General features: G+C 45.9%; 10 protein-coding genes across 10 annotated transcripts in view; 5 read left to right on the forward strand and 5 right to left on the reverse strand.

The window, feature by feature from the left end:
- The window catches only part of PAAG_11057 (hypothetical protein), a gene marked incomplete at both ends in the record, with an annotated part of 2,326 nt that extends 828 nt beyond the window's left edge, over positions 1–1,498 (reverse strand). The window contains 2 exons of the mRNA XM_015846767.1: positions 61–982; positions 1,073–1,498. Coding sequence (XP_015703571.1) covers positions 61–982; positions 1,073–1,498 — 1,348 coding nt within the window. The remainder of the gene's footprint in view (positions 1–60; positions 983–1,072) is intronic.
- Positions 1,499–2,064: 566 nt separating this feature from the next.
- On the reverse strand, positions 2,065–3,165 carry PAAG_00151 (NADH-cytochrome b5 reductase; the record flags this gene model as incomplete). The annotated part of the gene is made up of 3 exons (XM_002797566.2): positions 2,065–2,214; positions 2,283–2,908; positions 3,012–3,165. The coding sequence occupies 3 exons, from the start codon at positions 3,163–3,165 to the stop codon at positions 2,065–2,067; spliced, it is 930 nt and encodes a 309-aa protein (XP_002797612.1).
- A 4,069-nt stretch (positions 3,166–7,234) lies between these two features.
- Positions 7,235–7,962, forward strand: PAAG_00152 (hypothetical protein; the record flags this gene model as incomplete). Its single annotated transcript, XM_002797567.2, has 2 exons — positions 7,235–7,367; positions 7,442–7,962. 2 exons carry the CDS (start codon positions 7,235–7,237, stop codon positions 7,960–7,962), a joined length of 654 nt encoding a protein of 217 aa, XP_002797613.1.
- Positions 7,963–8,794: 832 nt separating this feature from the next.
- On the reverse strand, positions 8,795–12,695 carry PAAG_00153 (hypothetical protein; the record flags this gene model as incomplete). The annotated part of the gene is made up of 5 exons (XM_015843922.1): positions 8,795–9,087; positions 9,193–11,090; positions 11,159–12,369; positions 12,430–12,589; positions 12,658–12,695. 5 exons carry the CDS (start codon positions 12,693–12,695, stop codon positions 8,795–8,797), a joined length of 3,600 nt encoding a protein of 1,199 aa, XP_015700257.1.
- A 431-nt stretch (positions 12,696–13,126) lies between these two features.
- On the forward strand, positions 13,127–14,845 carry PAAG_00154 (serine/threonine-protein kinase RIO1; the record flags this gene model as incomplete). The annotated part of the gene is made up of 1 exon (XM_002797569.1): positions 13,127–14,845. One exon carries the CDS (start codon positions 13,127–13,129, stop codon positions 14,843–14,845), a length of 1,719 nt encoding a protein of 572 aa, XP_002797615.1.
- A 961-nt stretch (positions 14,846–15,806) lies between these two features.
- PAAG_00155 (autophagy-related protein 17) lies at positions 15,807–17,558 on the reverse strand (the record flags this gene model as incomplete). Its single annotated transcript, XM_002797570.1, has 1 exon — positions 15,807–17,558. One exon carries the CDS (start codon positions 17,556–17,558, stop codon positions 15,807–15,809), a length of 1,752 nt encoding a protein of 583 aa, XP_002797616.1.
- A 700-nt stretch (positions 17,559–18,258) lies between these two features.
- PAAG_00156 (hypothetical protein) lies at positions 18,259–19,209 on the forward strand (the record flags this gene model as incomplete). The annotated part of the gene is made up of 3 exons (XM_002797571.1): positions 18,259–18,398; positions 18,539–18,820; positions 18,891–19,209. The coding sequence occupies 3 exons, from the start codon at positions 18,259–18,261 to the stop codon at positions 19,207–19,209; spliced, it is 741 nt and encodes a 246-aa protein (XP_002797617.1).
- A 168-nt stretch (positions 19,210–19,377) lies between these two features.
- PAAG_00157 (sulfur metabolite repression control protein) lies at positions 19,378–21,762 on the forward strand (the record flags this gene model as incomplete). Its single annotated transcript, XM_002797572.1, has 2 exons — positions 19,378–19,845; positions 20,074–21,762. 2 exons carry the CDS (start codon positions 19,378–19,380, stop codon positions 21,760–21,762), a joined length of 2,157 nt encoding a protein of 718 aa, XP_002797618.1.
- A 606-nt stretch (positions 21,763–22,368) lies between these two features.
- On the reverse strand, positions 22,369–23,457 carry PAAG_00158 (hypothetical protein; the record flags this gene model as incomplete). Its single annotated transcript, XM_002797573.2, has 2 exons — positions 22,369–22,756; positions 22,832–23,457. The coding sequence occupies 2 exons, from the start codon at positions 23,455–23,457 to the stop codon at positions 22,369–22,371; spliced, it is 1,014 nt and encodes a 337-aa protein (XP_002797619.1).
- Positions 23,458–23,950: 493 nt separating this feature from the next.
- Positions 23,951–24,283, forward strand: PAAG_11058 (hypothetical protein; the record flags this gene model as incomplete). Its single annotated transcript, XM_015846768.1, has 1 exon — positions 23,951–24,283. The coding sequence occupies one exon, from the start codon at positions 23,951–23,953 to the stop codon at positions 24,281–24,283; it is 333 nt and encodes a 110-aa protein (XP_015703572.1).
- Between the last annotated feature and the right edge of the window lie 2,098 nt (positions 24,284–26,381).

Here is a 26,381-nt window from a genome sequence, read left to right on the forward strand (position 1 = left end):
GGTATTCCTCGTCTCGCTCAACGATAGCCGCAATATCCCGAGTCAGATAGAGGGGCGTACCGTCCTTTCGGATCACAATCGCTTTGCCCAATTTCTTCGCGCCATGCTTCGCAAAGTCGACAATAACTGCACCTTCAGAGTTCTCGGAAACTCCCGTCTTTTCCATGGCTTCGTAGGCCTTCGCTAGGCTTTCTGACTTGACTTGTGATTCACCGGAGTAGCAATCGAACCCTATATTTAGGCGCGCATAGGTTTCCTTGTACTTTTCAATACTTAAGTCACGGAATCGTCGCCAGAGTGCAAGCGCCTTTTCATCACCGTCCTCCATGCTCTTGAAGTATCGACGGGCCATTTCATCATAACTAGCATCAATTTTGGCCTGCAGCTCTTTTTCTAGCTCCGTGATGTCCTTGTCCTTTTCTTTCCTGGCCTTAATCTGCTCTCGAAGTTCCTTAATAGGACCTTCCTGCTCCGCCACGTCTTTGTTGATCTTAACATAGACGTCGAACAGGTGGTTAATAGGATCCTTCACGAGCTCTTCCTCGTTTCCGTACTTCTCATATCCATTTGCTAGGAGACCATATTGTTTCCCCCAGTCACCAAGGTAGTTCATCTTGACCACATCCCATCCCATAATCGTGTACAAGTTAGCCAAGAACCCTCCGATGATCGTACTTCGCAGATGGCCCGCGTGGAACGGTTTCGCGATATTGGGAGATGAGAACTCGACAATGATTTTCTTCTTGCCCTTTGAAGGGTCAGTAGGGTCTCGAAGGCCAACGTTCGCATTAGAGCCATATGTCGCCCTGTTCTCTTGAATGGCTTTGATAACGGTCTTTGTGAGGGGCTCCGGCTTGAAGAAGAACTGAATATGCGTGCCCACGGCAATGGGCGTGTTGATGAGGTCGGATGGGGCAAGATTTTCGAGGATCTGCGCAACGACTTCTGGTGGCTTCTTGCCTTTGATTTGTAGAGCTGGGGCCTATTAGGTGAATATTTTTATTCACAATTAGCATTGTAGACCCCAAAAGAAATACAGCGAATGTTCTAAATATCATATGCAAGAACATACAGCAAGAACCAAGTCACCCTTGTCGAGAGAATTCGTCCATTGTAGCCTGGGGTAAACGGCCTGGGAATCTACTCCTAGCGCCTCTGCCACGAGCTCTGCGATATGCGCACGGTATCTATCGACGGGGTTGACGGAGGGGTAACAATTAGGGTATTGCGAGACTTCATTCGTGGTGGAATGAATGGAAAGCTCCGCCACAGAGGGCACGGAATCCGTCGCCATGGCTGCACGGTAGTATCGGTGGTGTTTGCTTGGCGAAGGAGTTGTGGTGCGGGGTGTGCAGAAGAAGGAGAAGGGACAGCGTTTGAGGAATTGGGGTTGCTGCAATTGGAGCGACAATCGGTTTGGCTTCAGCACCAGGTTCAATTGTTGCTGAGATATACACTTTGGAATAAACAATGCGCTGCTGTAAATGTGTTGACGCATATATGCCGTGCTCTCTTCGTGTGTATATGTGGAGGGGAATTTTTCTGAACGCAAAGAGTTGGTTTTTCTCCCTCTTTTTTTATGCAGCATATAACTAGCCATAGGAATTTCAAGGGATGATGGGAGCCAAGGCGGTGAGTAACTCAAGGCGGCAGAATGATCTACCACGAGATCTTATCAGATCAGATAAAAATTGAAGAGTTTGCAGACAATGTTCGAAATATTGAACTGGGGAAGCGAAGAGATATGATATAGGAGCCTTCATAAACTTGAGGTTGCTATTGGCAGCTAATTGGCATAGTATTTATGTGTGTCCCTCTTTGTCACTCTTGGGCCGCTGTGTTGCTGTGCTGCTCCCAGACCACGTAATAAACAGGTCTATCATTATAATCGATTCTACAGTAACTCTATCTTTTAACAAGAACCGACACGGTACGTCCAACTAGGAAGGTGGGAATTGTAAGAATAAACAATGCAATCTTTGGGAATCACAACAGAACCATAATTCCTTCAATCAGGGTATATCGAATATATTCCATCGTTTCCAACAATCACGAACCGGGCCCCTAGAAGCAAAAGACCTGGTCATCCAGCTTGCTCACAAGCCCGGCCTTCTTGAATCCAAGGGACTCGGTGGCTTTCTTCATCGCACTGACCATAGGAGGGGGTCCGCAAATCAAAATTTTCGTATCGGGTGCGGGTGCGGGCAGTTTGGCCTGGACAGTTGCAAATTAGTTAGACTTGATAAAGCTGGGGAATGCGTTCAAAAGAATCAAAAACTAACCTTGATCATATCGGGAGTAACAAAGCCAACACCACCTTCCCAGCCCGCTGGAGGGTTGTTCAAGACGTAGTAGATGCGGAATCCATCGTCCTCCTTGGCAATCTGATCCAATTCTTCCCTAAGGAGGATGTCGTCCGGGTTAACGTTGGCAAAGATGAGATCAACCTGTGTAGTGTCATTGCCTCCATTCCGCTGTCGTCCTCGGATAATAGCCTTGATGATCTGAAGCATCGGGGTGATGCCCGTACCACCAGCGATCATACCAATCTTTTTAGCCATATTGGGAGTGTAAACCATGGCACCCTTGGGACCCCGAACCTTCATGGTCTGCCCGATGCGCAAGCCAGCAAGGTGCTTAGAGATGTTCCCCTGAGGATATGCCTTGACGAGAAGGTCGAAGTAGCCGGTTTCCTGATCCGAGGAAATGGGGGTATAGGATCGCATAATCTCCTTCGTCTGGCCTTCAATTGTCGCGGCGAGAGAAATGTGTTGGCCAATGGGTAAGCCGAGGATATCTGTGGGCCGCGGAAGGGCAAAACGATAGATGGCGACATTGTGAGAGACAATGGTTTTCTCTTTCAAAACGAAGTTTTGGAATTCGTTGGGGTTGAGAACTTTCCTTTGTCCTGTGCAGAAGAGAAAACGTAGGCGCTGTTAGATCTGCAATGGCTTCCCAACGGGCCCAACAAAAATTTGGAGATCGCAGGGCGGGAACAGGGGATATCTCACTGTTGCTAAACACCTGCCAGCCCGACAGTATCACCGCAAGAGCCGCCGCGTAAGGAAGCCATTCCTTCTTCACAATGGCAGTGCCGCAGATCAGAAGGGCGGAAGGGATATATATCCCATTGATGGCTTCGCTCGACATCCAGGGACTTGCCATCACGCAATAGCGAAACAAGTTAATATTTTGATTTAACAGATGAAGCAGGAGAGCAGGAAATTGAAAAGGATAATATCTCACTTCATGACTGCTGGGCGGTCTCAGGGGCCAGAGCGAAGGGACTAGGAAGGTGTTGTTGTAGGAGAACAAACGGGGTGAGGAAATTAAATATGGAGGAGTGGGCGCTTACTCGAGGGAAGAAAACCGAAGAAAGAAGAAACTATCCGCGAACCATCAATCAGCGGTGGTGGCGGACATGGCATTATTGGGGCTGTCTGTTGGGACGTGTAGTTACTATGTACCAAAGGCTATTATTTCCGCACGTACCGAATCAGCAGCTGCTCAGCATCCGGCAGACCCTGACCCTGACGTTTTCCTAACGGTATCCCCACCGTTGTCAACTTGCCATCTTCCCGCAGTTATTTATCCCTCTGGCATTCCCTGGCATTCCCCTGCATTCCCATGTCATCATCATTCACGACCAAAGAAGTGCTAAGTAATTGAGAGCTAGCTATTTTTGTTCGTTCATTATATATCCTCAAAGGCTATGTCCATCAAATTCCCCCAAAGGGGACGGGGGATCTGGGCTTAAACCATTGCTCTCTTACGGGATCTAATTTCCTACCCTTTCCCAAATACTCGGGGTCGTAGGGCTGATAAAAAACAACCCTGGACTAAAGCATCAGCCGCAATAACAAATCACTTCCTCTGGGGACCCTCCTCCGCCTTCAATCGCTAGATGCAAATAAACCCTGCTCGGCCTTTCAGACTTGCGGGTTCAAGTGGTTCCAACAGGTCCAACATCTCTTCATTCTCACGATATTCTCAACAGCTTTTGATTGTAAGGGCTATCAGAATTAGATAGTCATGCCCACGATGTATCCATGTCCAGCCACGAAAAAGACCAAGTCGTACATGAACATGGTCCCTTCCAACGCCAAACCCACAACAAATGGCACTGTCGTTTTGCCCCAGAGATATTTCTATTGTCTATCGCAGCTATTCAAAACAGTTCTGAGACGGCTCATTCTATTTTTAGACCATGACGTTACTTATATTTGTTGGCCTCCTTTCAGTCCCGAGACCTCCAGGGGCACTTCAAAGCTTTGGGAAAGATATAGGGAGTGCTCCATTCTTGCGAAGTGGGACCAGAATCCGCCGCAGGACAAACCAGTCACTCCCTGACTTCTTCAATCGCAGTGCTTAGACCAGAGTACCTAGCGGTGAAAAGGATTCAATTGCCGGTCGTTTTGAATAATCTTATCTCCCAAATTTTCTACAGAGCACACTCATGCCTTCCTGGATATTCCATATGCGGCGAGGGTTTTCCGAAAATCTCGTCACCACTTCACAACTGACAGAAACATGATGGTTAGCTACTCTGGAGCCTTTCTGCCGCAGAGAGATGAAGTGTCTTGGTCATGAAAAGTAGCAGGGAACTCCAACGGAGAAAATTGAAGACGTGGGACCATATTGAAGTGAATATTAGAGGGGGGCGTTTTTAGCAGCCAGACTCTACTGCACTGCAAAAGATTGCATCTAAAAGACATTTCCAACTAACGGAGCGGATTCTGTATATGGACTTGGTAGACAAAATAGAGAAACATGAGAAATAGCAATCGAGACAGATTGACAGGCACAAACAGACTGTCCACAGAAAGAAACAAACCCCTTTGGAAAATGGGCAAGAGATGATAAAAAACACCACCATTTCTGATGAATGTAGATTGATTGATGAGAGAAAGAGCAGTACACCTCTATACCCAGACAGGATCAGTTCTATCTTTTTTTAAAGAGATGTTGTTTGACTCTGAAGTTGCTGTGAGGGAACTGCTTTGATTAACAAATTAAGGTTGAGAGCCGCTGTCGAGGAATCCAGATATGCATCGTCCAGAGCTAACTTTAATTTCAACAGAGGGCACTAACCGCAATGGGGAAACGCGAACAATATTTAACTAATTAACAACTAATCGTGCCGCTGCGCAACCCACAGCTCATGTGAGTGCACCACATCAAAACAATAAAAACACCAAAATGATAAAATCTTGCAATTTCATCATCTTCATCATCTTCATCAATTAATAACTCATCACAATGTCAAATAAGGATAAAAATATTGAAGATCATATTCAAAAAACTATCACTTATCATTAAAAAAACTTAAATTTTAAAATATTATCTCTATTATAAGAATTTAAAATTTCTTATCAATATCTCTAAGTATATATCAATGAAAGAAATCTGAATACTGCAAAGATTCCAGTTAACAAGAGATTAAATAAGAGTCAGAAGAATATAATTAAACAATAAATCAAACCGCTTGATAAAAAGAATTATTCTCTCACAGTTGAACACATTAAAGATTTCATAAATTCAATGCTCAGATATTAGTATTTAGATTTTACTACCTTCTTTTTAAAAGTCAGCAAGATATAAACTTATAGATTTATTGAATGCTTATCTGAGTATAAGAGGATGAAACAAAAGTCAATGAATTCAAAAAGAGTGACAGTTGAAGATATTGAATATATCAATACATGATTTGAATATCTTCAGATTCTATTTGAGTAGTATCAATTTCACATCTGTGATACATACAACTTTAATGAGATTGAATTTCAAGAAGAACAAGAACATGAAGAATAAATTATAACTACTTTTAAAGAAGTTAATTCTATCATTTCTTCATCCTTTTCAATAGATTTAATTATAGTTATTAAATATGTATTTATGAATAATCATATCATTCTATCATTGATAATCTTAGCCTTCAAAACACACTTGAAGAATTGATATACACAGATAAATTTACTTAGCAATTATAAAATTGCTATATCAGATATTGAATTTACATATGATGAGATTAAATTTAAATAACTTAAGCATTTCAATACTGCTACAGAAAAGAGACAGAAAAGAAGTCATTGATTACTTTTAATGAATAATCATAAATCTCATATCACTGAGAAGTTCATACAATATGTAGATCTTCATAAGATAATTCTATATAAATTTTCATTACATATCACTTATTTACTATAATCTCTGAATAATCTATCATTTCAGCAATATAAGCATTATCATTCAAAAGGAGTCAATTATACTACATGTCATGATCTTGTTAAATATGAAAAACAGCAGTTTCTACAAAACCTTTTAACTATGTGAAAGTAAATCTTTAAATCTGATATAATAGCTGCAGAATGAGCTTAACATAATATATATTCATGAAAGTCTGACTGAGTTCTTAATGCTCTTAAGCAGTGAATCTCATTACCTTCTTTACTGCAAATTTATGAAAATAAGAATGATTTAAATCACATATCTATCTCTTCTTCTCAGCTATTCTTATCAAAGGCAATTCAAAAGCTGAAATATCATATTAATGCAGAAAACGTCATATAAAGTATTAGAGATACTCTTAAATTGAAATCACTCATCTTGACATGTCATTTGAACAACATATTCAAAGCAAGTCTAATCTATATAGAACTTAATGAGCAATAGATTACTAAATTAGAGAACTTTCTCAATATCAGTAAATACTGCAGAGCTAAAGCAATTCTATTGTCAAATTCAAGTAGAGAAAGTCCTCACTATTAAAGATGTCAGTAGAAAAATCAAGCAGTGTAAGAATAATGAAGCTGAAAAAGAGCAGAATAAGAAGTAATAAAGACTTGAAGTTGATTTCATGAAAATTAGCAATAACTCACTCACACCACTAACAGAAGAGGAATTAAATCAACTTAGAGATGACACACATACTGAGAATGATGTAGATAATCTTTTTATTAAAGATTAGCTACTGGTTGTTGATATAGAGTGCAATAATGAGGATGTGATTTAAGATTTTTATTGTTTTGATGTTTTTATCATTTTGGTGGGGCACACCCACATGAGGTGTGGGTTGCGCAGCGGCACGATTAGTTAGTTAACTATTCGACGTTGCTGATTAATCTCCAGAAGAGTGGTCTCACAACCATGACAGCCACTATTAATAGATATAGCAAATGTCTGCCAACGCCTCGAAGTCCTAGGTGCATCCCACACATGAACGCATCTCGAAAATATGGGAGATCCTCAACGGCTCGCTAATCAAGCGTCTCTCCCTTTCAATCTTACAGATGTGGATCGCAAAGTCCTTTTACAAACGGATGATGAATTCGTCTTCCACGACTGGGCCGACCTCAGGAACATCATAGGTCCGTAAACCGCCACTTACCACGTAGATATGTCCAAGCCTCGGAACGGACTCCATATCACTGACTCAGAACAGCCACAAATAACCTCGAGGTATTCAGACGGAAACCCAGTGACCTGTTGCGTTACATCGCCTGGACAAGCGATATCAAGGCGCAGTACGGGTCGATAACAAACTACATCTGCAAAGAGCGGCTGCACTGGCCACTTGATCCCTCCAAGGATCCAACCTCCCAGTGCCGGAATCCGATTCCTTTCGCTGACCCCAGTGACTTCAAGATCCTGCGGAATGACTGGCCCTACGGCTTTACCCCAGATATCACGCATCTAGTCGTATGGCTGAAAAACAGCATCCCCGTCAACGCAGAAAATGGCGATTTGACCTCTGAATCTCGTGCGCTCATTGACAGATTTATCAGACAGTCATTTGTTGCGAGGCTCGAGAAGCTCTTCCCCGATGCGGAAGATAGGGTTATGTGGTTCAAGAACTGGACGGCGCTTCAGAGCGTGAGGTCCGTGGAACATGTCCATGTTCTTGTCCGAGATGTCCCCGATGAGATTATTGTTGAGTGGACTGGAGAGAGCAGGAGGAGTTAAAATGGATGGCTCAAATTTTGGACGATGGACCTGGTGTCATCGCGTGGTGCGTGATAAAAGTCACGGTCTGGGGTGATTTGGGATAACTTGGCTGTTTAGACGTCTCGGTTAATATTTTCTCGGGATTTTTTTTTTTCGATTTTTATATGATTTGTTTGCCCTGAGAAAACTTAAGGATAGAGTCTCCGGCCGTAATAGATGATAATCGTGCTTTTCGGTAATAGGACAAAAGTTTAGATACGATCTGCCATCTAGAAGATACTCACTTGCTTCCGGAGCGATCATAGCACTCAAAACTAGATGTTATGGGGAAAGGTGGGGGCTCCACACACCCATAGACGACCGTTCATGAACGTATTCACTCCACGATCATTTTTGAGGACAGTGGGTGGGGAGGGGGGGATATTAAAACGCATTTAAAGCGCATTCCAAGTCAATTCGATTCAACTAGATATCGAAAAATAAATTACATGAAAAGGGGGTTGGGTCTGCGCCTAACAAATTGACATAGTATTAACCAGGCAATAAAGCTTGTTCCATAACAGAGCAACCACAACCGATAATTTGGAAAAATCCACGGCTCCATTTGGCTATGAGGTTTTAAACTGAAGCATGATATAACGAGAAAATTGGTAAATAAATAGAGAGAGACAGAATAAAAGAATAGAATCAAAGATAAAGGCAAATACCGCATCGCAATCGTAAAAACTAAAGATCCCCACAGCCAGAACTCCAAGTCATCGGCAAGAAAACAACAACAAGAATACATATTGAGACAGCAACAGGGAAATGGATGACAGATGACACTCAACGGGAAGAGAAAGCCGTCCGTCTAGGTCTTCTGCTCCTCCACGAACTTCAGCGCCTCCTCCCTCGACACCACGTCAATGGTGCTAGCCTTGTTGCGGAAACTGACTCCATAGCACTTCTCCGCAACAAGCAACATCTCCGGCCTGAACGTCGTGCAAATAAATTGACCGTTGGTCTCCTCTGAAATAGACTTAAGCATTTGCGCGACGGCAGTTCGGTACTGCGCGTCTAGATTCGCGTCGATTTCATCAAACAGATAAAAAGGGGCTGGGTCGCAAGCTTGGATGGCGAAGACGAGAGCTAGCGCGCAGAGACCTATTGTTTTGCTCATAGTGTTAGAATCAATTTCGCTGGTGTGTTCAACTCAAAATGATATATATATGTTCGGTGGGGGGGGTTTTCCATTCCATTATCACTTACTCTTCTGTCCACCGCTGAGTTGTTGGATGCGCTGCTGCTCGTCGTGCTTGCTATTGAAACTAACACTGATACCAACACCAACGTAGTTCTCTACGCTGTTTCGTGCCTCTTCCTCGTCAGAGCCAAGTTCATCCGCCTGCCGAGCTGCATGATCAGTCTTCCGCTGGATGATCAAACGACCTCGACCCGCAGGCACCAGTTTCTCGAAAATCTGGGCGAACTCCCTTGACACTTGCTTGAAGGTCAGCTCGATGGCGGCGTCCTTCCGATGGTCCAAGACCGTGATCAACTCTTCGATTGATTTTTGAGAGGAATCAAGCTCCTCTCGTCTCTTTGTTAGCGTTTCTCGCTGTTTCGTGAAACCATTATGCTGCTCAAATGCTTGCTTGTTGACATGGGAGTACTTCTTTAGAGCTTCGTTGACTTTATGCAGTCGTTTGACCACGGTATTGGAATCGGTGTTCTTGAATTTCGTAAAGGCGTCGTCCGGGAGAACTCCAAGATCGCGGATGTTAGCGCTGCATTCGGCCGCTTGTTTCGTCAGGGCCGCTTTTTTCTGCATATTCTTTTCCATTCGTCGTTGGTGTTTTTCAATAGATCTGGCTAGATCTTCCAAGTCTCGTTTGATATCAGATTTGCGCTGTTCTAATTGGGCCATTTCAGCTGATCCCTTCTCCACTGACTCTTCTAGTTTCTTGAGACGACGATCGAGAGTGTTGAGAGATTTGGTCAGTCGCTCGATTTCTCGTTGGCTTTCCTTGAGAGTTCCGTGTGTGATTTCCTCGCCGGAATCGAACTCATGGCCGATCAGCTGCTCTAACTTGGGATGTAAGTTCTCGCGGAGTTCGACTTCAATCACTGACTTGCTTGCTTCGAGCTCACTGCGACTACTAGATAATTCTGAATGCTGGCTTCTGAGCTCTTGCACAGTTGAATTTAGAGATTCAAGCTTCGCTTCTTCCGCATTTGTTAAAGCTTTCTCGAAATGGGTGGACAACTCTTCCTCGTGCGCAGAAATCAGATCTGTCAATGCCTTAACATTGGCCTCCATGTTTCGGAGAGCTCGCCACTTTGCTTCTAAATTATCGGTCTTATTTTGAAGCATATCACGCTTGCTCTTAATCTCTTGACGAAGAGGGATGTTGCTGCCTTGGAATTGCTGCCTCCGCTGTTCAAGCTTCTGCAACTCTCCCACAGCTTTGGTGATCAACTGATCCATCTTTTCAAGTTCCCGTCTAATTTCGGTACCACGATTCCGTTTGGATTCAACCTCATCCCGCCATTTGGTAACAGCCTTCAGAGCTTCAAGACGAGATTGGCGGGAGTCGTGGAAACCACCAGTCAACGCACCGCGTTTGTCTGACCGATCGCCTTCCGGTGTAATAGCATTGACTCCATGACTTCGAGCGTATTGAGATGCGATTTGAAGGTTAGGACAAATTATAGTCTTGCCGAAAACTTGCTGAAAAGCTTTTTCATATTCAGAATCGTACACCAGCTTCTCAATCATTGGTATGGTATCACTGGCCCGCGGAACATTTGCGGGTCTGGGCTTGAGTCGGTTCAGCGGCATAAATGTAACTCTTCCCAACTTTTCTTTCTGTAATACTTCCAGCACTTTTGTAGCAGTTTCATCCGTATCGACGACATAATGGAAAAGACTATGGCCAGCGGTAACCTCGACAGCGGTGCGATACCTTTCATTAACCTCGAGAAGTTCAGCAACTGTGCCATAGACCCCTTCGAGATTTAGTTGCCGTTTAATCCGACGGACAGCTGCGAGGCCGCGGCTGGTATTATGATCCATCATATGAGAAAGGTTCCGTTCCGCACGATCCAACTCTTGCGAGGCATTGGATATGATTGAATCGAGCCTTGCCTCTTCTCTCCATAATTCCCTTTTTGTCTTGTTAGCGCATATACTAGAAATACTGTGGGGAGTGAAAAGGGGAAACCTGAAACTTACTTTCTTTGATCCATTAGTCGGTCTCTTTCATCCTTCGCCCCCTGCACCTCTTGTTCCATAGATTGGATGGCATCCCCCCGGCCATCAAGCTGCTTACGCAATCTTTCAGCCTCAGGTTCCAGAAGAGCAATATCATTCTCAAGCTCCCTGATTTCTTCTTCTGTTTGCATCCTGACAGCCTTGACCGTTGAGAGTGACGTGTATGTATCCTGGATTTCACGTTGAAGCCATTTATCACGCTCAGATTTGTTTCTAAATTTTGAATTACGGCCTTGCTTTGCGTATAGACGTTGTCGCGCCGTTTCAGCTTCGTCCAACTTCGCTTTTACAGCTTCCTCCTCCTTTTTTTTAGCTTCGAATTGTGGAAGAATCTGGCTGAGCTCCTTCTCACGCCCCTTTATAGCTGATTGGACGGCTTTCAAATTTGCCTCGCGTCGAGCCTTAGCTTGTTGGGCAGCTGATTGCCCCTCTGAAAGAGACTTGGCTTGTAGTTCAGTTTGTGCCAGAGCTCGCGATATGTCGCGACGATCCTCCTCCATCTGGACTTTTTCCACCTTAAGTAGCTCTATTGACTGTTTTAGTTCCGAAATTTCAGCATCTATTTGTGCAATGTCATTTTCGCCCTGGATGAATCGGTTGCGGTTGGCATCTGTGTCCTCCACACCCGTCTGGCGGTGCCCTTCAATGTTTTCGAGAGCAGCAGCGATTTCTGCCTGTTCACGGGAATAAATCGTATATTCAAGACATCGCCGTTCCCTATCCTTCTCTTGATAGTTCTTAAGTTCGTCCTTTTCTTCTTCTAGTTCTGCAAGCCGCTCATTTATATAGTCCAGCGATTCGTCGATCTTCGCCCTCTTATTATTTGTTTCGTTCATGATCTTCAATGATTCTGTCCGACGCGCCTCGTATACCTGTGTGCCGGCGACTTCTTTGAGGAGAACCAAGCGCTCCGAATCTTTCATATTTGTCAAGGTCGTGACGCGACCCTGGGGAACGATGTAGTAAGGATTTGATCGCGAGAAACCAGCAGATTCGAGCAAATTCATCACATCAGCTTTGGTCGCGTTTTTGCGATCCAGAGTGTATTCGTCTTTTTTTGTCCCGATAGTCCGTCGTAGTATCAGTTCTTTCTTGCCTGTGGGGAATCGTTCGTCGGAGTTATCGAAAATGATTTCAACGTAGGCCGACATCACTGCGGACCCAGAGCCCTCCTACGTGTGGCGTCAGTCAACACGGCCCTGAATTGATCCCATAAACTTAATCTTGCGTACATGTAATAGCGTCTGCCGTTCCTCTCTCCCCATATGTGTGTATGCATCGCTAAGAACGAATCTAATCGCCGCGAAGAAGTTACTCTTCCCCGATCCATTGCGCCCGACGATGACATTGTGTTTTGGGGAAAAGGGTTCGATCACTGTTTGATCTTTGTAGCTATACAGTTCACATAGAAGCCTCAGTTAATAGCCTCACCACAGTCAATAACGCGTTATGTTTCTTACCTCTTAAACCCTTGGATGATGATCTGTTTGATATACATTTTGGGTCTGAGGATCGAGACCCCACAGTAATAGGGGAGGGAAAAAAGCCTAATAGCTTTGCGGAATCACTATGCGACTCGTGTGCTGCAAAGTAATGAACCGTAGCGATGATGAGAGTTGAGAGGCTTGTCCCAAGTTGCAGGGGTGTTGAAGAGATCCTTTTCACATCCGATGCATATAAAACGCGTTAGTTGTCGAGTCAAGTCGGGATTTGGCTGGACGCGTTCCCGATTAGGCATTACTTAGGGCTTTTCTGAGGGGTGGAACCGGACTAATAATTTAGCGCCATAACAAAGATTTATACGTCACACTTTAACAGTTTTCTAACAGGTTGAAGCGGCATAAATTCATATTAAGGAGGGCTAGAGGGATTTGGTTGGATCAAAGAACAATCAGAAGTAGATTTTTTCAGAAGTTTTGTCCTTTAATTATGGCTGCGGAAGCTAAGGTCACACTCCCCACTGGGAATGATCCTACCCTTTCTTTGGAGCAAAACCCCTTAACGTACAACAACGCCGCTGAGGAACAAACCCCGCCAAAATCTTCTGCCCAGGACGAAGAGGATGATGAATACTACGATGATATCTTTGCGGATGAGGATCTTGGCGAAGATGATTTCATATCCTCCAACCCCTCGGATCTTACAAAATCTTACAACCGACAGCGTCGACTGAAAGAAGTATCATCAAATCCAAATGCCCCTCTATCAACATATCCCAAAAGCAACCCCCAGAAACCAACGGTGAACACACAAGCCAATGTCGACGATCAGATCTCCTCTCTCGCGCGACATGCGTCAAAGTTACGTCTCGATAACCTCCAGTCAGGCCTGGGGGGGAAGGGAAACAGGGGGACGGACAAAAACGACCGTGCAACATCAGAGCAGGTGCTCGATCCCAGAACTCGTATGATCCTTCTACAGATGATCAACAGGAATGTGGTATCTGAAGTCAACGGGTGTCTTTCTACGGGCAAAGAAGCCAATGTCTACCACGCCGTATCTTATCCAGAAGACGGCAGCGAGCCACTCCAACGGGCCATTAAAGTCTACAAGACTAGCATCTTGGTTTTCAAGGACAGAGACAAGTACGTCACCGGGGAGTTTAGGTTTAGGCAAGGATATAATAAATCCAACAACCGGGCGATGGTGAAAGTATGGGCGGAAAAAGAGATGCGAAATCTCAAACGTCTCTACAACGCAGGAATCCCATGCCCAGAACCCATCTACCTTCGACTTCACGTCTTAGCCATGAGCTTCCTGGGAAACTCTAAGGGGTTTGCAGCCCCGCGATTAAAGGACGTGGAGCTTCCCGGACCAAACCCTGAAGAGCAGTGGCGAGCCCACTACATCGAACTCCTAGGCTACATGCGCACAATGTATCAGGAATGTCGATTAGTGCACGCAGATCTAAGCGAGTACAATATCCTCTACCACAAAAATAAACTCTACATCATCGACGTCAGCCAGAGCGTTGAACATGACCACCCCCGCAGCTTGGAGTTCCTCCGCATGGATATCAAGAACGTCACAGACTTCTTCCGACGAAAAGGAATACACACTCTTTCAGAGAGAGTTGTATATGGATTTATAACAGCTGCCGACGGACCAAAAGCTACCCCCGGATCCAGCGAGATGGCAGATGCGGTGGAGAAATCGTTCGCATCGGAGGAGGAAGGCGAGGAGAAAGGTGATGCCAGTGCGAATAACGACGAAGTCGACGCTGCAGTTTTCCGGCAGCAATATATTCCCCAGACTCTCGAGCAGGTGTACGACGTCGAGCGTGATGTGGAGAAGCTTCGCCAGGGGCAGGGGCAGGACTTGGTATATCGTGAATTATTGGCGCATGAGGGTGATACGACAGCCACTACTAGTCCATCTCATGGTGTTGTTGGTGATGGAGAAGCGGATGAGGAGGGGTCAGATGAATCTGGCAGTGTTTCTCCATCGGATGGAGGCTCGGAAGCGGGTTCTCAGACTGACGAGAAGGATCCATTCGCTAAGAAACCTCCGCGGGGAAAACGGTTTGTGGACAAAGATGCCAAGAGAGATCATAAACGGCTTGTAAAGGAGGAGAAGCGTGAGCAGCGGACGAAGAAAATGCCGAAGCATGTTAAGAAGAAGCTCATCAATGCGTCGAAGAGGAAGTAGTCGTGTTTAGTCACTTTGTTTTATTGGCTAGCTTCTGTTTCTATTTCCTGTTTTACTTTCTAAAATGGCTGGGTAGCTCATCAGGGAATATATGATAAGCGATTAGCATAGCATGAATATGACGCATAAACTATGAAGAAAGAGACTTAAGATCCATTCATTGCCAAAAAAAAAAAAAAAAAAAAGGCTAATGAGTGCTGAAATCTATCTTATCACAATAGAGAACAGTTACTTAACAAGTCAATCGAGTCTACCTGTAGTGAAATTTCTCTAGCATCAGCATTTGTCCACATTCATCATAACCCATCAGAGCTCTCTTTGATCCTCATTCGCTCCCCCACAAAATTCCAAACAATACTTTAGCCATCGCATCCATTCCTCGTCGCATGTCAATTTCTCCCAGGTACCAGACTACAACCACGCCAAAATCAGGATATAATACACAATGGGTTTCCAATGAAAGAAACATAGGTATAATAATCCATGCGAAGACGTATATGGTTATAGTGGGTTCTGACCTCAGTTCTCTTGAGCAGAAAATGACATGAGAAACGAGAGACGAAGAGATTTCAATGGTAATTGCAGCTTCGTGAGAGGGTTGGAACCATTGTCATATATGGGCAGTGGCATTTGTTTGAGCATCATCATCTGGGTTTTTCTAGATTGAGGTTGGATTGCATATTGGCAGTGCGGTGAAGGCGGAAAGAGTTGAAGGGAGTGAAGGTGTAGGAAGCGTCATGATGTTAGAAAGAAGAGAATTGATGCACACGCCCATGAATAAGTAATTTGATAATTACTTAGCGCAAGGAAGGATAAAATACGATCCTGGCTTAATTTGCCAGGGAAAACTCGGCCGCCATAATATCGCAATGTATTATTTATAATACATGCTCGACATCGAATACGCCGGATATCCCAGACCGCTTGTAATATTTTCAATGCTCGCCAAAAAAGCATCAAGTCATGACTGCAAGAGCTTCAGGCCCTTTGCTCGTGTCCTCAATCGAGTCACCGCTTGTTGCACGACATGCTTGGGCAACTGTGGTATGCTGTCGTCGCAGCCACCAGATTCATCATCATTCTCGCCAGCAATAACGGTGGCATCATCCTGCCCGGAAGCAGTAGGCTTATCATCAGCCGTATCACCACCAGCACCTTCAACCCCATTCAGTGCCTCATCCCCCCCAATTCCTTGCTGCTCTCCAGACATGCGCATAGCTTCCGCATTATCCAGTTTCACACCAGGCAACCATGTAAACTCGACTCTAGCAGGACATCTTCCGAGTCCCGGCCATATATCCGACGGCAAATAGTCGCCATACTCCGTCCTAAACATCTCGCGAGCGTGCACGTCGTCTTCGAATAACCTATCGAGTTCCCGTCTAGTTTCTTTGAGCAGCTTGCCAACAGCAGCGCGGACGGCTTTGCGTCGCGTAACCTCCATGATCAGCCTGTCGTAGGCATCCAGGAAACCCGCGTATAGGTTCCGTAGATCAGCCAGCTCGGCCATGCCTGCCTGAATATTCTCGTGCTCCTCCTTCCAGACACGCGCGAATGCATGTGCCTGGGAGATGTAGTCTGTTAACTGCGACGAGGCAACCTTCGATAGACTGTCGAAGATATCTGTTGTTGACATGTAGATGGCGTTGACAGCGTTGCATTGTTCTAGGACTTGTTCAAGAGTTGATTCCATCTCAGCAATGCGGTCTTGAATTTCTAGCACAACGTCTTCGGCCTCAGATGCGTCCTTCGTTAGCACGCTTATCATTTCTTGATATTCCTCCTTTGTTATTGGTTCGGGGGGCGCCAGGAGGTTGCCACTGTCATTCAAGTCTTGGGTTTCGTTTCCAACGCTGACGCCTATGCCGACTCCAGCTGGCAGGTCGCCTGTGATAGAGCGAGCAGCGGCACCACCGCCTTCTGTGTGCTTTACTGCCGTTACACAAAGATCGAAATGCCGCACCAAGGATTCAAGGAGGTCAGCCATTCCCCTGGCATGCACCTCCAAGGAACGCAGGAGTTCCGGAATAAGCAATGGGGATGGAATGCTGAGTCGTGATGCAGAGGGCGATGATGACGATAATGAGGATGAGGAGCCCAGGCGCTTTCTAACCACATCACGATACTTCCCCAACGCCTGGTGGATTGAATGAATGTCAACGTCGAAAGCACGATTCGACCGATCTAGTTCGGCTTGTGCGGCATTGGTATTATCAATCGAAGCCTTTAACAGGGACTGAAGGTCCTCCACGCCGCGATCATCGACAAAATCATAGAGTGTTTTTGGTTCCTCCCCTGGAGGTCTAAACTCAGCCTCTACCGTCGTGTCGCGCAGCATGTCCAACGTTTCAGTGAGCCGTGCATCAACGTTGTCCATTTCTTTCAGTGCAGCTGCAAATTCCGAGCGACCGCGATGGGCCACCCGCTCAACCTCAGTTCTTACGCCATACAACAGCTTGAGCTGCTCGTATAAACCTCGACGGAGAAAACTGGTGCGTGAAGATACAACCACGCTCTCTTCCAGCGCAGCACGGGCTGTGGTGACAATTTCATTGGCTCGCCAGACATGGTGAATAGACGAAAGAGAGCGCTTTGCAGCCACTAGATGTGAAACCAGGACTTCCAAATCGGGCTGCTGTGATGAAATACTAGCTTCCGTGTCCTCCGTTTGGTCAAGCCCCAAATGGGCATGGTATGAAGATTGCGGCACCATGATGCAATATTATGCTGGGAGGAGAGGAAGTACCTTCTGCAATTGCCACACCTTTCCCAGGCTCTGGTGCACTTGACTTCCAACTAAGCCAATTTTTGTGATGCCCCCCCCCCCCTTTTTTTTTTTTTTTTTTTTTTTTTTATGTTGTTTTTATTCTTTTTTATTTTATTGTTTTCATTTATTTTTTGTCACTGTCTGGACTGTTTGGGCCTGTTTGGCATATGCCGGCGGCGATCTCTCCCTATGAATAATTTAGACTGGCCTCTACCTGAACGTGGGAAGGCAGCGATGCCATCATCCTGTGCAGATATGAGCATACATCTCGTATTCCAGGTGGATTCCTGTGCATTTTAATAAGCTTTTTGACCCGGAATCAGGTAGCATAGCATAGAATCAAGGAACAAGAGAGCGAATCACAAATGAGAAAATTTGACTACATCCATATGAAGTCTGTGAGGACAGAGGTGCCAATGCAAAATTCTCCACTTGAGTCCCGCAAAATGATGGGCGCTAGAGAAAGACGGGGATGGTTGGGCTGTGGATAGATGCTCCACAAAATCAACAGTCAATCCCTCCAGGGGTCAGATGACGCGATGGCAGGAGATAATGATAATAATAGTGATAATAATAATAATAATAAAAATAATAATAATAACAATAGCTGTACGCGACATACCGAATGCAGTAAAATATAGCAATAATGATAGATATGGGCTTGCCAGATGCCGGAATAACCAGCTATAGTATATCAACCACCTGGGTATCCACCGCTGGACCAGGGATATGGTATATTTGCGACACTGGACCTCCTGTGCGGATATCCCAACGCGGTGCAGCGAAGTGGGAGCTGGGCAGCCGAGAAAGGACCAGAGCAGCAAAGGGCAGAGGGGCTTCAAATTTAAGATTTGAAAGGGCAGGTGTTGCAATATTGCTGTGAGAGTGTGCTAACGGCCAAGCGCGTGTGATATCACGCAATTCAGTACTCGTTGTGCTGCCCGGGTATTGATACCCAATCCCATATCGTCCGTTGATGTCGAAGGCGGATGGACGATGGGATCAAGTCTCTCTCAACGCTGCAAAGAGAGACGGGATCAGCTGAGATCATGTGACGCCCAAGCTGGGTCGAATTCTCTCTCGCAGCGCTTGGGCCGTAATGGGCTTAGCGCCCTTGGCACTCCGTCTTATCGCGTCAAGTCAGTGGCGACCGGCGACATAATCAGGGGCACATGCCTCGATACCATACCGGATAAATACGCATACACGTGTGTGCACACGCACATAGTTTGTTCATATACGTATATATATATAGAGAGAGAGAGAGAGAGTTCTCAGCTGGACACTGCACCCCGCCTCAACGCCGCCCTCCATCCTCCGTCCTCCACCCTCCATCCTCCCATCCGCCGGTGTGGACACCAGTTCAGCCCACGAGAGATGCACGAGGACAGGCATGGAGAGCAGCGTGTTGGAATCCACAGATACAGAGATCCGGAATAAAGCAATAATACAAAATACGTATGCCCGCTCTTCTTGCTCCCCACTTCGCCAACCACCAGTTCTACGACAATCCCCCATCTCCCAAATATCCCCGTTTCTGAGTCCAGCAGTCGGATCCCTCTGCTGGCTTGGGTCGTTTCCCTTCGGCTACGGTTAACTCTCTCGCTAGATAAATCCAGTCAATACGGCTAAACCCCTTTCTCTGATCCACGGGACATCATTCTTACCGACCCTGCTCTGCTCTACCTTGCATATAACGACGATCCCTTCGCCAACATTGGCCCCTAAACCCCCTCTGATGCAATTCTAAAATATTATTGCAGCAATGGCATCGAATTCTATTATTGATCCGCCACCCACTGTGGCTGTCGACGATGTCAGCTGCTTCCAGGAGCTCAGACAGGATATCAGCAAATCTCCTCGGAAACGAAGAAAAATTTCTGCGTCGGCTCACGAAGCTGATACATCGTATATTTCCGCCACCAAAACCACCTCCTCTTCCTCCTCCTCCTCCTCCTCCTCCCAAATGCTTACTTCGCAACTGCCTGGCTTTGGGCATCCTAGTGACAATAATACAGCCGACAACACATCCATAAGCCAGTCTCCCGGTTCAGCGGGGAAAAGCATTGCGCCGTTTCTTACCAAACATATCCGTGACCACTACGCCCCAATGAATCGATTCGAACCCCAGAAGGTTGAGCGGAACCCGAATTCGAAATACTGCTATCGGCACAGGCCCGATCTCAAATGTCGACGCCAGGCGGATGAATTGGCTATGGCGCAGATGCAGCGGGTAGGTGACTGTTATGTTCTTAACTTTTCACTTTGTGTTTAATGCCTTTCAATAAAAAGCATATGAAAATAAAAATGCACGAAACATTTTTGTTTATTAAAAAAAAATAAAAATAAAAATAAAAATAAATAAAAATAAAAATATGCGAAAGCTCCACCATGCCGTTTTCTGGCTGTATTTCCCCAACGATTCGATGTCTTGACGGATTAACTAATGTATCGAATACAGGAGCTCCACACCCTGTCACAAGATGACCAACAAAGTATTGCGCATTTCTGGGCCTTGTTTTCCGCTGCACCGTCCAAACACCGAAACCTCATGCTTCAGGGGCTGCTTGCCCAATGTTGCTTTCCCCAACTCTCCTTTTTATCTGCCAGTGTCCGCGACTTAATCAGAATCGACTTTCTTTCTGCGCTCCCCACGGAAATATCCTTCAAAATCCTCTCTTACCTGGACACAGCATCATTATGTAAAGCGGCACAGGTCTCTCATCGCTGGAGATATTTGGCTGATGATGACGTCGTTTGGCACAGAATGTGCGAGCAACACATTGACCGCAAGTGTAAGAAGTGCGGCTGGGGTCTTCCTCTCCTTGATCGCAAGAGACTTCGAGATGCGAAACACCAGATCCAGATGCGAGCTACCGGCCGAGGTTTGGAAAAGTTATCATCGAACGCTACTTCGGAGAAAAACCATGACGTAGAAACATCCGGAGACCAACTCTCTGTCATGTCAGATCCTTTGAAGAGATCACAATCCCCGACCCCCTTGCAATCAGGAGACGAGGGATATTTCAAGACTCGATTCCGACCGTGGAAGGATGTGTACAAGGATAGGTTCAAAGTTGGCATCAACTGGAAACACGGTCGCTGCACTACAAAGATATTCAGAGGCCACACCAATGGTGTTATGTGTTTGCAGTTCGAGGATAACATTCTTGCTACGGGCTCATACGATACCACCATCAAGATTTGGGATACAGAAACCGGGCAGGAAATACGCACTCTACGAGGCCATCAGTCCGGAATCAGATGTCTGCAGTTTGACGACACCAAGTTGATCAGTGGCAGTCTCGACAGGACCATCAAAGTTTGGAACTGGCGCACCGGGGAGTGCATCTCGACCTACACCGGTCACCAAGGCGGCGTGATCTCCCTTCACTTCGACTCTACCATCCTCGCCTCCGGCTCAATGGACAGCACAGTTAAGATATGGAACTTTGAAGATAAATCCACCCGCGTACTTCGCGGACACAGGGACTGGGTCAACTCCGTCAAAGTGGACACAGCCTCTCGCACCGTCTTCACCGCATCGGACGATTTAACCGTCCGCCTGTGGGATCTTGATACAGGGAACTACATCCACTCCTACGAAGGCCACGTCGGACAAGTCCAGCAAGTCCTCCCTCTACCCCGCGAATTCGAATTCGAAGAACACGACGCCGAATGCGCAGATGACGGACGCAGCACCTCTTCCACCGCCGCTGACTCGGACTATGAATTCCATCACCATCACGGTTCAGCTCTTGCTGAACGACCCGACCGCTCCCCACCGCTCACTCATGCAGTCTCCCCATCATTCGGCGTCATATTCAAAGATGGTCGGCCCCAACCGCCACGATACATGCTCACGGCCGCACTAGACTCCACCCTTCGTCTCTGGGAGGTGCCCACAGGCCGATGTCTGCGGACATTCTTCGGTCACGTGGAAGGTGTGTGGGCTATTGGTGCTGACACACTTCGACTGGTCTCCGGAGCCCAGGACAATATGGCTAAAGTCTGGGATCCTCGCACGGGCCGGTGCGAAAAAACGTTCACAGGCCATTCTGGCCCTATCACATGCATTGGGTTGAGTGATAGTCGCTTCGCCACGGGCAGTGAGGATTCGGAGGTTCGCTTATATAGCTTTAGGAGCTGAATTGTGTGGGCGGGCCTGGTATTTATTTATTTATTTATTTATTTTTTTATTTACTGATCTTGGCGCGATGTGATTTACTCTGTGTTTTATGTTTGGCGTGGGAATTTCGCGATCTTTTCAATTTTATTTTTTTTTTTTATTTTTTTATTTTTGGTACCGATAGATAGAAGCAGATCTGATGAAGTAGGCCCATAGAAATAGCCGGGTGCTGTGCTGGAAGGCATTAAAGCTGGTGTCAAAAGTCAATGCACGACATGGACGGCTGTGATCGATGTTGGAGCCCAGTATGATTGTGCTTTTCCTTTTGATTCTTCGGTATTCCCTGTATGCCTGCCTTGTATCACACCACGAGGAAATGGAAATTGCCTGCCTGCGTATTACAATGTAGAGAATCTACTTGCTGATTGTTATCATCTCATAGAGAAATATCTACACAGTTATATCTTCAACGTATGTACTTTTTTTTTATGTTAGTCCAGATCAAAAACCAAAAGGGGAGAGCATAATTTCACTATCTAAAAGTTGACCCAAAGAAGTCGTCAAATATACCAAGTTAACAAAAAAAAAGGCCGTACATAAACCAAACACGAAACCCCATTCCTTTTCTTACATCCTTGCATTCCACTCCGCCCTCGCAGCCGCCATCCGTAGCCGTCTCCTATAATGATCGCGGAATTTCATCCGAGTCAAAGTGCCATACCCCACAGCGAATACAAAGCTCCCCGCCCAAATACATGTAACTACCAGGCCAGTGGGGTAAATGCCTAGCGTAGTCCCTGGCAAAACAAACGCCGTCGCTGCGGCCACGATGGCAGGGAGTTGGGCGTTGGCATCAGGTATAGTGATGTTGACAGGGGAGTTGTCTGCGTTTCTGAAGAATCCAGCGACGTAAGATAGAGTGTCGGAGGACAAAGTGGTCATGACGAGTTCTTCGGTTTTGGGGTTGACGGCGCCAATGGTTATGTTGGGGATTAGAAGAACGCGGATATGGTCTCTATAACTTGGGTTAGAAAGAAAAAGAAAAACATCTAGTCTTGTGAACGTGAACTATTTCAGAGTTAAAACATACTGCGTCAGTTTGTCGAGTTGCAGGACGGTCGATATTTGTCCAAAATGTCGGAATTCCTGCAACAATGCCATCTCCGGTTGGCCTTCTGTGGCATCTCCAGCGAGTCGACGGGGGTCCGAGATTGTGGCTTGAGGTATATTCACTTGCAGAGTATACTCAGAAGGCGGGATTCCCTCAAAATCGTCGACACCATCAGACACTTTGTAAAGTCTAATATCAGCCTCGAATGCACCGGTTGAGCCGTCGAAAACGGGTATATTGAAGCAAGCCGCCATGCCTGATGGGTTCACAACACTCTCCAATTCATCAAGAGCATCGAGACAGGCCCTTGTAGTGGTGACGTTGAACTGTTGTTCATCAAAGGAGGACGGTGGCGCCGATTCTGCAGTCTCTGCTGCCGGGGCTTGCCCTGTTGCAGACTGATCCGGGACATCCTCTTGCGGTAGTGGTGCTCTCCTTTCCAGGCCATATCCTGCCTCAATCATGTCGAAGGCATCACGACGGACATTTTCATCAAGGTTCGTGGATTGATGAAAAACCGGCGGTTCTAGCATATGCTTTGCGGTCGAAGAATGGATGGAGGCCCAAAACACAAAGACATATAGAGACAACGATGCTATTCGCATCATGAGTGTTTATTACATATATAAAAGAAATGGAGGGGACATGTATTAAACAAAAATAGAAAACAACTGATTGGTAAATGCTGTGCAAGGCGATATATATCACAGCAGCAGAAAAACAAAGAATATGGGGAAAAGACGCTGGCCAGCAACGTCAAACGATAGTAGCAACAACTGTTATCTGTGAGAAGGATTAGAGAATCGAGTCCTCTGCCTCAAGGAAAATTGGGTTATTAGCACTTCTCACAGCAGAGAATAGGAATGCTAGCTCGTCATGCAGAAATCGTAAACACAGACTACCACTGGTATTCCCGACATAAAGCACAAGCGCTCCATCTTGAGTTTGGTCTCAACACAGAGCCCCCCCCCAAAATCCGCAAGGGCTGCTCAACAACTTTTTAATAAAGATGGGCCCCCAAATGCAGCATAACAGAGAAAGTTGGAAGAAGGCTTGTTACACGATCGAGCAATGACAGTGCAAAGAGACCGATAGAGCATGGCATGCAACATACGATGTCGCACAGTGCTTCTCTTAAAAATAGCCCAAGGGACGCGTAGCAGCGCCACCGACCAGCCCGTTGAATCCTGTCCATACGAGACGTGCTTCAGAGCCCAGGGACAGGAGATCCGTTTGGGAGTCTTGGCCCTTGGGCAACTTGTCAACGGCTTTACCGACAGATCTCGATCTCGACATAACGAGTGGCCAATCACACGGCATATACAACTCAAGAGCCGATCTCGAAAAAGGACCTTGGCTCAAGCAGCCCCCAGACCAATCGTCGGGCCGGGTGTTGCGCTGCTGTCTGCTAGAGGAAGGCTGAGAGTCTGAGAACCTGCAAGGCGACAGGTTGATAATGGATCAGACAGTTGATGTTACAGGGTTGGAACTTTGGCCCCGAGAATATGGGACGACCAAAAAGCCACAACTATAAAAGCAGGATCATCATGCTCATTGCGGCGGTAAGAGGGTATATTTCGCTGCGTATGGCTGGAGGCTGTTAACCGAAAGCAGTGTCAATCACTATTATTGGATAAATAAATGTAAGTTAGATGATTATAGAAGAATTTTGTATAGCTGCCACGCTCTTTTATTTCGGATTCCCCATTTCCATTTCCATTTCCACTTCCACCTACCAATCGAGAGGGTCCTCTTAATCAACAGGTTGTCACGACACAGGATGATGCATAACTACCTTTTAGTTGGTTATTTGTATTAACGCCAGGACTACACATCCGCCAGCTTCAAGTGCTGTTTCGCAGACAAGATCCAATGTTTTCACATGTGTACCACCTTTTCAGCTCGCCATTAACACCTGACTGTATAATTCTATGATAACTGATGGATAAAGTCGGTGAAGGATAATGAAGCGTGGCGGACCATATCAAACCCAAGTGTCAGCAGCCCGTACGTCCACTCTGCTGCATCCGCGGACCCGCGTGGTTCTAAGAATGGATGCTTTTGGAAATTGTCCTTGTTCAGATATCGAATTCTCTCGGAACTTGTGAAATATGTAATTCGATCAGCCAAGGAAAACGAGGCGAACATTGCAGAAGAACTATCGAACACCGGATGTTTGACCCTGGTTCATGCGTGTACAGGGTCTATCTATCCCCTGTCCGCATGTTCTTCCAGCCGAGTTCCTCTCACACTTCCACTTTCTATACCACACCGATGTCCTCGTCTATTGCTTGCTAAGATTCGTGAGCGTGCCTCTTGTGATGGATAGTTATTCAAGTATTCGGCCCCCCCCCCCTGAAATCATAGAAATGGAGGATCAGATGGTGCGCTTTCCATCTGTCCGTAACTAATTCCTCACATTTGCACTACGAACTTGAAAGATTTGTGTCCGCCCAAACAAGAATTGTAACATTGCGTTTGATATGTCACCCAGTGCCCTGAAGGATTGAATATGTCTGGTGGTTGTCAGTCTGCAACTTGTTAGCTCCACTTCGTGAGACGTTCGACAGCAACGACTACTTCAGCAATCTCATGGGTTTCCAGATTCAAATGTATCCCTTCTGGGAGAACGTCGCTCGTTGACCATAGATTGGAAGTGAGAGAAAAGCGTCACTCCATCCGGGGAGTACAAATCGAGTATCTATGCATCACATAAACAATAGTTTAGTAACAGGTCACTTACGGAAGCATTTCTGTCGGAGACGAGAATACCCGCCTGCGTCAACGGAAGTCGACCCAAATGAGACCCTCGTGAAAGGATTAGCAACCAGTAACTAACCCAGTGCAGCCCTCAACTATTACAACGATGGAGAGTGAGATTCGAGAAGAAATCAGTCTAGTCTCACATTGGTTCATGGTAAGTAGTTATATATAAATAACTAATCTGTGGACACAACTTTGGGCGGGAATTGCTGGAACCCGTTCACAAGGTATTCGTTAAATGCTCACGAGGCGAGCCCCTATTTCAACAGTTTCCACAATTGAAATTCTTTGAAGCTCTAACCTGACAACGATACTCCGCATTCCCCAACCCTTTGTCAGCTGTAATCATGCCCAACTACTAACAGGTCAATCTAAGGACACTGTCAGGCGGAAGCTTGGCTGAGGTGACTATAGTGCGTACATCGGTTCAACAACTGTTCTGAAAGGTTGTGGCTTGAAACGGACTCTTGCTATGACTGTCGTCTTCAGTTGTATATCCGCCTTTTGATCCGAATTCCTTTGACTAATTCAGCAGCTCGTATCACTCAGGAGATATATTATTTGATACATTTGGATTAAATAACAATCATCTCCACGGTAAGATTGGGTATTCTCAATAGCACATGCTGCTCGTCATGGCATTTTACTAATGAACTGTCAGCACGGTTGAAAGTACTACGTATGCCCTGCCACAGATTTGTCCCAGAGGACCGCGGACAAGTGCTGAATGACCTGGAGGGATTTCAACTCAGTAATATCAAGATCA

The sequence above is a fragment of the Paracoccidioides lutzii genome (genome assembly GCF_000150705.2).
Source record: "Paracoccidioides lutzii Pb01 unplaced genomic scaffold supercont2.1, whole genome shotgun sequence".
Lineage (NCBI taxonomy): Eukaryota > Fungi > Ascomycota > Eurotiomycetes > Onygenales > Ajellomycetaceae > Paracoccidioides > Paracoccidioides lutzii.